This window comes from Octodon degus, unplaced genomic scaffold, assembly GCF_000260255.1.
Source record: "Octodon degus isolate 3935 unplaced genomic scaffold, OctDeg1.0 scaffold00108, whole genome shotgun sequence".
In the NCBI taxonomy this organism is placed as follows: domain Eukaryota; kingdom Metazoa; phylum Chordata; class Mammalia; order Rodentia; family Octodontidae; genus Octodon; species Octodon degus.
The window spans coordinates 4,642,693-4,652,887 of NW_004524684.1; the positions used below are offsets into that span (position 1 = coordinate 4,642,693).

Sequence of the window (10,195 nt, forward strand, 5' to 3'; positions counted from 1 at the left end):
TTTTTTTTTTCCAAAATGACTTCACATAAAATAGGACTTCCTTTTGCACTAAGACAAAATTTCATCTCTAACCAATAAGATATTTTAAGTACATTATAGGAGAGGCAAAGTACTGTCATATTCAAATATTAAGGCTTCCTAATAGAAAACCCCAACAAATGATCAACTATAATGAAAGTAAGAATGGTCAGGATTGAGTGGAATTTTGCAAGTTCAATTCTTGCTGAGGAATACAAGGAGAGATGCAGGTGTTTGAATTAACAGTGACCTTAGGACACCTACAGCAACAGCCAATAACCATCAGACTGTCCAGGAATGGAAGAAAGGCTATATCTAGCTTTCTTCCAAAGAACAAGTCTAAAACAATGTATTTACAATATGCAAGGAAATCCTGAAAGACACAGTGATGGTAAAGCTTGCGGCGCCTTCCAAGACACAAGCAGGCTGCTGCGGCACATGTACCGCCACTGGTCTAGACTACGTCATAAGATGATAACTGGAACTTTCTTTAGAAAAGTTGTAAATAAAATAAAATAAAATAAAAAATATACTGGGCAGGCCAAATAGCTCAGTGGATTAAAGCACCTGCTTAGGCAGACAACAGGGGCTGGGAGTATTCTCCCAGGACTGCATGTATGCCGGCCCACCCTTGGGGCGTGCTGAGACAGCCATTGAGACTGGGCATGGCGCGCGCCTGTAGTCCCAGCTCTTGGGAGGCTGTAAACAGGAGGATCACTATGAGTCTGATCTACTCAGTGGGACCCTGTGTACCCTGTATACCCTGTCTTAAATGCAAACATGTAAATAAAATAAAAATAAAAAATAAATAGAAAAATTGGTACATGCAAAGCATAGTAGCCTTTAAGAGCAGCTGTTTTTTTCACTTTTATAATTGCTAGGACATTAAATTTCCCCATATTGTATATACAGTTTTATATCATACAACCTATATATGTGTGTACTATTTTCGTTTTCCAATATACAATTGAAAATACAACATATGCAATATACATATTGTTTATAGTTTTGTTGTCAGTTTATGACCTGCCTCAAAATCTGAGAATAACCATCAATTTCCATTTTAAGACAAAAGCAAATAAAAGGCGCTCTTCAGTGGCACTGAGTATCTAGGAAACGCTGTGGTCACTGTGAGACTCCGGTCAGAGAGAACCGCTCCTCGCCGGAGGCAGGCAGCCCGCCAGCCCTCGGGGCTGGACCTCGAGCGCCTCCTCACGTCCACCCGGCCCGCGGGGAGCAGCCCTGGGGCGGGGCGTGACTCCCCGAAATCCACCGCGACGCGTTTCCTTCTGAACTCTGTCCTGCCTATTAGATTTGAGAGTGAAAAGATCTGGCTGTGTTCTCCTGCAAACTGATTTTCAATCAGAACACGACGCATACATTAAATACAGATTCATTTCTAAGAGCCCGAGACATATCGTTGTCTATCTGTAATTGCGTGAGCGCAGCACACACTTGCATATTCATTCCTACGTTATGCTAAATGCCAGGAAAGAAGGATTTCAGCAGTCGCGCGGGGGCAAAGCAGATCAGCACCGAAGGAAAGGGACGACCGAAGCCCAGACGGCCGACTAAAGCGGCCGTGTCCCGTGCACGCGAGGCTGTGCCGGCCTCCGAGAAACCTGGCACCGCTGTGCACGCCGCGTACCTAACTCGTCAAAGTGCGTTTCCGGCCCGTCCTCGTCGGTGACAGAGCACACCAGCCTCGCCTTCAGGAAGGTGGTCCACTTGTTGACCAGGCTGCGCAGGCCCCCGGTGTCGTTCTGAAACAGATTTGCAAATGTCACGCCCATCACTTACAAACATATAGAAGTGTCAGTCTTCGCATTCGCCATAAGCCGGCTTAGTCAAGGAAGCATTGTAATCTAGGGAATGGGATTGTTAACCACGTGTGCACATCAGAGTTAAAGAGCATGGGCTGGTGAGATGGCTCAGTGGTCTAAAGCACCTATTTAGAACAAGCTTAGCTAAAGCACAGGGACCGCGGTTCAATCCCCCAGCACCACAAACCAGCCAGCCTCACCCCCTGGTGGACTGAGCTCCCCCCCCACATAAATAAATAAAAACTTTAAAAAAAAGTTATTAAAGAGCAACATGAGCTTTCTGTAGGACTGTGTAAATTGGCTAGAGCTGAGCTACTATTCTCTTATGGTATCAGCTGCAAAGAAGCCGATTAGGTTAACAAAGCGCGGCCTTTATGTTAGCAAAGTAGGGCAGAAATGCTCATAAAGTGCTATGGAGAACAAGCTCATTCGCACTTGCTGGACAACTCGGCATCTTCCGTATGAACAAATCAAGGTCTGCAGCGAGGGCTGCGGGCCAGCGTGGGCTGCACAGTGGCCTTCCGCCGTGGCCCGGCTCGCCCAGGCCCCGCCCCGATCCTTCTCTCCGCAGCAGCTAATCAGACGCTCTGTGTCCGCGTCAGCCTGGCCCGGCTGCACTCTGAGGTTTGGGCTACTCCCAGGTCTCCCCGTTTCTGACTTCTCCTCCCTCCTGCCCAGGGAGCCTTTTCACTCTTCCTGCTGTCTTCGAGAAACAGCTGAGTTCCCATCAGTGGCATGCGCAGTACTTAAGGAATATTTAACAACTAACGATAAACACTCTGAAAAATACTTTTCACCGACAATTCTAATCATAAATAGGCCAGCACAAGCCTGTACGTCTGTAGGAGAGGATGTCACGACCTTCTCAGTGTTGTTTCCAGTTACTATGTATACGCAAAACATTTCGGTTACTGTTTACAACTGCATTTTGACAGCATTTCTTAATTTTTCCTATTCTAGACAATTCCACAGTATTATCTTTTACTGATATTTGCCTGTTTTTTATTTACAAGAATTGTTGTATTCTTTCAGTAATAGACAATTTAGGGATTTGTTTAAATTCCAACGAATTAAATGGACATGTAAAAATTAGTCAAAACTGTTTATCTGTTTAAAACCACAACCAATTTCCCTGAAGGAAGTTTTTTACTGAAATATGGTGTGCTTATCTCAAATGACTGATGCAAATAAACACATTATTTTATAGGCATTTTTCTCAGTAATTTATTTACATATTTGTAACTCTAGATAATGGAAGCATGAAGAGAAACTATCGAGAAACAGCTACTTATGGGATGCAAGGTGCTGGCTTCCCAGTGGCGCAAGCGCAGTGCTTACAGGGCATATCCTAGCAACCATGGAGTGGATCTGCTTCGTGCTCCTGTTGCTGTCTGTCAACTTCTCTTTGAAGAAGAAGTACACCTTGGCGTCGTTGGGGTCCGTGCCATCCGGGATCAAGTGCGCATCCACGAACATGGGCTCTGGAATAGAGTGTGAACACGACCTAGGCCCCTGCGAACGCGAGCGCCTTGGTCTTCCTGGACGACTCCGGGTGTGTCCCGCCCTCACTTGGCTGTGAAGAACGGCTGATGCGCAGAAAATTAAATTTCACGAAGCAGCTATTGCCTTCCTTTCAGCACACCACATTAGAAATGTCAAGTACGACAGAATGGAGCTGTAATTTCACAGCTCAAACTTTTCCCCTGTCTGCTGTGCATTTTAGAGACGCAAGAAATGCGGCAATTATTTGTGGACTAGGGAGTTTCTAAAAATTGAAAAGCTTTCGTACCAGTTATTTCTCATAGCATCTGATGGCCGCCTTAGGGAAAAGACGCTTGGTTTGCAATGTGTGGTTTTTGATCTAGTGCACATGAACCCAAACTCACTGAAGCAGTGGAGGAGTTTCAAGGCCAAAAATCCAAAAGAAAGTAATGAAATGTAATAAATGTAATGAAATGAAAGCAATGAATGAATGGGAAGAATGGGAAACCTCTCAAGGCGAAGGGTAATCACTGGAAGACAGATGGGTTTCCTCATTTCCAGAGCAAAACAACTCTCAGAATGTTCTATGTCCAGGCGTAGTGGGGAAATAATTTGGAGAAGTAAAGGGACAATCAGTGCTGTCTTGTGCTGCTCTGTCGAAAACAAGATGCCTAACTGCAGGAACTTGGGCTGTGCTGCACACTGGCAGTGAATGCCCATATTCAGAGCCAGCCAGAAACGTTCCTGGGGTGGAAGATGGAATCTCTACTAGCTTCCTCCTCTTCTGGGCACCCGTCTACTGGGGTCACCCAGCAGAATCCCATCTGCATCTTTCTTATGTGAATTCCATATGACCCCAAGAACTGGAAAACACTGAACAATGATACTCTTAGGGTTGTATCACACTGAGGATTTCTATGAAATAGTAGTCCAACTTTGAAAAAAAAAATAATAGACACAAGTTTTATCATTTTAAAATTCAAGTACAAAACAAATTGTAAGAGTTCTTGAGAGTAATCCATTCATTAATCTAAATGTCATAAAGTGAAGCTGGTTTTTAAATTTGGAATTACTAAAATATACAAGAAGATGAAATGAAGCAAGAATGACTAATCATAATATGTTATCCTTCAACAACTGGAGAGGACGATTAGGGGCAGGAGGCAGACAGATAGGTACTTCCACCATTTTTATTTATTTATATTCCTATGACAATTATATGATGAATTGTAAAATAAAGAATTGAAATATGAACACTGTAATTTCATGTTTATCTTAAGTACTTTAAATGTTTGAATACAAAATTGGCATTGCTCACGGCACGCCTCATATTTCAGTTGTAACTGTCTTTTCTAGTTATCATTACAGAATTAAAGGTCAGCTTAAAGCAAAATACTGAAGAAAACATGACCAGAATGTTTGCTCACCACTCAGCCACTTGGAGTTGTGTTGATCGGTTCTGACTGCGTTCCTCTTGGTTAAACTTCGGAATATAGCAGCGTCTGTCCCCATGAAATCTATGTACATTCCCGAGAAGAGCTCCTCATCTACAAAAAAGAAAAGATAAATTTAAATGTTATCAAAAGTATTTTAAAAGTCAAGGTACACTTTATTTATTAGGCAGTCATTTAAGATATTACAGAATGCTTGTCACTATTAATTTGTTTCCACTGACTATAAAATTCAAATTTATTTGGGTCATTATGGGGAGTGGAACCTAGAGCCTTCACGCTCAGCTGCGTGCCCACCCTGTCATGTCTTCGTCTGACCCCGCATCTCCATCATTCAAGGGCGCAGGCTGGCACAGAGAAGAACTTGCCATCCTCCTGCCTCAGCCTCCCAGCGCTTCGAGATTGCTAGAGCGCACCGCCACACACAGCTTGCACGGAGTCAACCTGTCTTCTCCTTATCTGCATAATTACTATATTATCTGCATAATTACTAATATATACATATGTAATCATATGTGAGATATTTATATGATATATATTTATGTGATACATATATATATTTCAAACCCTAGAATGATTTCTTACTATATAAAAATAAAAATTCCTTTGTTTTAATTATACTAGCAATGTTATATAGTATGTATCAGAAATAGCAGGTATATAAAAATAAAATATCTTAATTGTTTTATTTTAATAAAGTCTAAGAATCAGAACACCTGGTTTCTAATTTAGCAATCATTAACAGATTGGGAATAAGGCTAAGTTGTTTAATACCTTGAATGTCAATCTTTTCATTTATGAAATATGCATACTAGGTTGTGATTTCCAAATTTTCCAATACTTGATAAAATTTAACTTCTTTTATTCATGAATCAAATAAAATAAATTGTTATTCATGATGGCTACTTTTCAACCATCAAAATACTATTTATTTGTTAAATATCTAAATATTAATAGCATATATACTGTCTGCCAAAGCCTGTGCACACGCTTCAGGAAAAGGAAAATAGCGGATTTTTTTCCATCAGATGGTTTTAGCCTCCGATAAGGGACCCAGAGGATGCTGTAAACTGCAGGAAGCCACCACACTGCCGGCCCTTAGAGAAGATACCACAGGTGTGGGTGCAGTGGCCTCGGGGACCGAGGTCACCCCCAGCAGCCGCAGTGCTAATTGCCGCTGCGAGCCGACGGCGTCCACGGCAAGCACCTCTTGCATGGTGTCAGCGACTTTATTCATCTCATGATGTCATCATAAGGTTACTATTAAAATACTAATACACATTTTTCTATTCCTGAAGTGCGGATATATTTTGGGGGGATGCTGACTATTTGGATCTTTAGTGCTGGGAGGTTCCCAGCATGTAAACTAAGAGTAAACTTAGTGTTTTAAACAGTAACTCAGTCCTGAAAATTAGAATATAGTGACAAGAAAATATTTAGAGAACAAATAGCCTATCATTATATACCAGGATCCTTCGGATGTTTAATCTGCATGATATTAGAAGTTGGCTCGCTTTGGCAGACCTCTTCCTCAATGCAGTAAGAATTAGGAAGTCCTGAGTTGCTAAGGAGAACAGGGCCGGGGCAGGAGCAGGAGCCGAGTGTCCGCTTCAGAATGAATGAGCCCGCCAGGCCCAGCCTGCTCTCTGCTCCCTACCTGAGGGCCGGGCTCTCCCAGTGGACTTCGAGGCCATCTGGGGCACTGCTGCCAGAGCCAAAGCACTCCGCGCTCCCTGCTCAGCAATGAGCCGCCCCCTGGACGGGGACCGAACACAGAATGGAAAGACTTGTGTGGCCCAGCGTAGCCTGCACCCCTCCCAGCCACAAGCTGCCATGGCAGCATTTGGTCACTCATGGCTTCCTTCAAAGGTCCAAGGTATGAAAACATCGCAGATGTGTAGGACAGACTTTACGAGCAACTTGGTGACTTAAATCAGGTCGAGGTGCAACTCAGTGGGAGAGCACTTGCCTGGCATGCATGAGCCCTGGGTTCCCCCGCAGCACTAACAGGAAATCTAAGGACACTGGGGAAGCACACAGGCGCACAGAGTTGGCTGCTAAACTGAGAGAACTCTGCAGTTGATTACTTTGCCTTTTGCTATAAGTAATTAACCATAGAGCCATGAGCTACAAAGTCCTGCTGCTTAACAGATTGATTAGCACAGGTATCAATTATCACCTCTGTTTTCAAGAAAGAGAAGATGCAGAGGCTGGTGTAGGGCTTGCACAATCCCCTCATTAGTCACGTTACAAGCTGCACAGGGCACTTGCCTGCCTAAGGGGCTTCACTGCATAACCTTCACTTTCAGTGATTTCAATAAATGGGTTATGAAGTTTCTGCTTTATTTGTATTTATAGGAATTCTTTAATGTCACTCTTGGAAGAATTGCTTTTAAAATAAAAGATTCTTTTATTCTGAATTTCTTTGCAGGGTTTTATGTAAAGACAAGCTAGTGCCTTTTAACTTTAATCCAAAAGTATTTAGCTTTCCAATTGTACTTTCACTGTGCTTCACGAATATTTATGGTAGCTCTTCTTAATGATATTTGAGTTCCCTGCTGGTTTTTTTTTTTTTTTTTTTGCAAAACTGGGGATTATACTCAGACACTTGCACTTGCCAGGGAATCACTTATTCTACTGAGCCATCTCCTCAGCCCTCTCTGCTGTCTTTTAACAATGAATAAATGGAAGAAAAGAACATGGAATATTCACAGTGGATTAGATGCCACAAATTCAGCATAAAATTTGAACTTCTTTTAATTGTTCCTGCTTCTTAGTATTTAATACAAAAAGTATTTTAGTCAACTTGTATCATTTAGAGCATTGCACCTAAAAGGAAGTGAGAGGTGCATGTCATGGTGCAGTGAGAGCCCACAAAAATTACTGTGAATAATCTTAGAGAAAAGAACAACTGGATAACTGAAGCAATAAGGATACATTTAGATGCATCCTGATTCTTTTTCAGTTTTTAAGTAATGCTAAACATTTAATGTTAATTTCTTTGATGATGAGAATTGTAATGACTGATCAAAATAAATAGTAAAAAATAAAATAGCACGAGCAAGTGAGTTTTTCAAGTCTTAGGCCCTTGAAAAACTGAGAAGGTCAATATCTAACTTTAATTTTACAAACAAATTCTCTGGAGGTGTAACTATTAAATGATGGCTCAGGAAGAAAATGTATATCAACTCATGACAATTTTAGTCTAAACAATAGTCAGTGGCTATCAATACTTAAATGCCCTTTTACTATGTTAACGGCTTTGAAAGTTACATTCACAGCCTTCAACTTGAAATGAATGAAGGTATATGTATTTAACTTTATCACATGTAATTTTCTTACAGTTTTAAATTCTAAAAAGAATAAAGTACTAAGGGGCTGGCCAAACAGCTCAGCGGACTAAAGTTCCTGCGTAGGCAAAAGTGAAATTTCACGACTGACAAGACATACGAAAGGGCAGAAGACAGAAGCACGTCCTGCGCGTGCTGGTGCGCCCAACTCCGAGCACGCTGCCCGCCCCCGAGGATGGCGCGGGCACATTCCAAGGGAGCCGCGATTAGGCGCAAGCGGGAGTCTTTTCAGTGAATCACGGACAAATGTTCCGTGGAAGGGGCCCAAAGCCCCGTGCCTGGGCCCCGAGGGCGCCAGCAAGTTGTCGCGGCTGCAGCTTCACTGACATCAGACAGGAAGTAAGAAGTGAGAAGACACTGCCGTTTCCTCTCCCAGCTATGCGACCCACCCGCGTAAGAAGGGCTTTGACTAGCCACGCGCTTGATCTTTTCTCATTTGAAAGGTCTGGCATGTTCATTCAAGTGAAAAAGATGACTAAAATAGGAGAAAAACCGAGTAAATTTTATACTATGCTTCTAATTTTCTTTAAAAAAAAAATCTTTATTTATGTATTTGGTGCAGGGTCCCGCTATGCAGCTCAAATTCCTAGTGATCTTTCTGACTCAGCCTCCCCAGGGCTGGGATTACAGGTGCGCACCACGCTGCCTAGTTTCGGTGGCCTGCTCGATGTGGGGCTAGTACAGCATGCGGTACCTGGGATCGAACTCAGGTCCTTACTCTTGCCAGAGCGGTGTTTCGACCACCGAACTACCACCCCAGCCCACTATGCCTATTATTGTTAAGCTACACTTTATAGCAGAGAAAGGCCTCCCACATAAGCGCACTGTCGGGGTGCGCTACTTTACACCCCTCTCGTGCGTGCTACTTACTGATCATCACAGACACTGTGTTCACGCTGGGGTTGAACGAGCAGCGGCCTTTGCCGGATTCACACTTGGAGTCAATCACAAAAACTTGGTCCTTGGAAGCAGAAAAAATAGAATGCAATCATAATTAAGTATAATGTCAGGCAGCGACACTTTTCTAGTTAAAATTATTTTTCTTTAATAAAGAAAAGCACATCAAAACTACTGTCTTTCCCGTGGTTGCGGCGCCCTGCTACCTGCCTCCGCGTAGGCGCCTTGGGGCTGACGCAGAACTCTCCCTAAGTGCTGCGCGGACCCCGCGGGCCGGCTCTCACCCTGCTGCACTTCGCAGAGAGCTGATCCAAGCCTGGCTCCTCTCACATCATCAGCGAAATGACTCAAAAATCAAGGCTCGTTATTATTCTGAGCTAGAAATGTTGGAAATCAGCCCAAACCAGAAATTCTCCACAGAAGAACAAGGTGGGTGAGGACTGACACATTTCTACAGTAGGCATTAAAAAATAATAATAAAAGTTTCGTTACCACTGTTAAATAAAATGTCATGTGAGACTCCAAAATTGTGTAGTTTAAAATAAGGCTTTTAGTCCCTTATTTAAGGAGAATTTAGGTAGCAAAATTTTATTTTACACCTATCATGTGCCAGATGCTAGGCTAGGAAAGAGTCATGAAATCTTTCTCCTACAGTAATTCACAACACAACGAGGAAGAGAGAACATCAAGAGACTCAGTAGGTAGAGCATCATATGTTGGCTGATATTTGGAATCTGGCAGAAACCTTAAGGAAACAGAGGCAGTGGAGGCTGGGGTCTACCTGAAGGGCAGAGGCAGTGGAGGCTGAGGTTTACCTGAAGGGCAGGGGCAATGGAGGATGGGGTCTACCTGAAGGGCAGAGGCAATGGAGGCTGGGGTCTACCAGAAGGGCAGGGGCAGTGGAGGCTGGGTTCTACCTGAAGGGCAGGGGCAATGGAGGCTGGGGTCTACCTGAAGGGCAGGGGCAGTGGAGGCTGGGGTCTACCTGAAGGGCAGGGGCAGTGGAGGCTGGGGTCTACCTGAAGGGCAGTGGCAGTGGAGGCTGGGGTCCACCTGATGAAGGGCAGGGGCAGTGGAGGCTGGGGTCTACCAGAAGGGCAGGGGCAGTGGAGGCTGGGGTCCACCTGAAGGGCAGTGGCAGTGGAGACTGGGGTCCACCTGAAGGGCAGAGGCA

The 10,195-nt window shown here is 43.6% G+C and overlaps 1 protein-coding gene across 1 annotated transcript in view; it reads right to left on the reverse strand.

The window, feature by feature from the left end:
• The window catches only part of Sema3c (semaphorin 3C), a 146,797-nt gene that overhangs the window by 48,927 nt on the left and 87,675 nt on the right, over window positions 1–10,195 (reverse strand). Inside the window, exons 6-9 of the mRNA XM_012516494.2 lie at window positions 8,995–9,085; window positions 4,751–4,870; window positions 3,180–3,322; window positions 1,614–1,781 (exon numbers count right to left, since the gene is read on the reverse strand). Coding sequence (XP_012371948.1) covers window positions 1,614–1,781; window positions 3,180–3,322; window positions 4,751–4,870; window positions 8,995–9,085 — 522 coding nt within the window. The remainder of the gene's footprint in view (window positions 1–1,613; window positions 1,782–3,179; window positions 3,323–4,750; window positions 4,871–8,994; window positions 9,086–10,195) is intronic.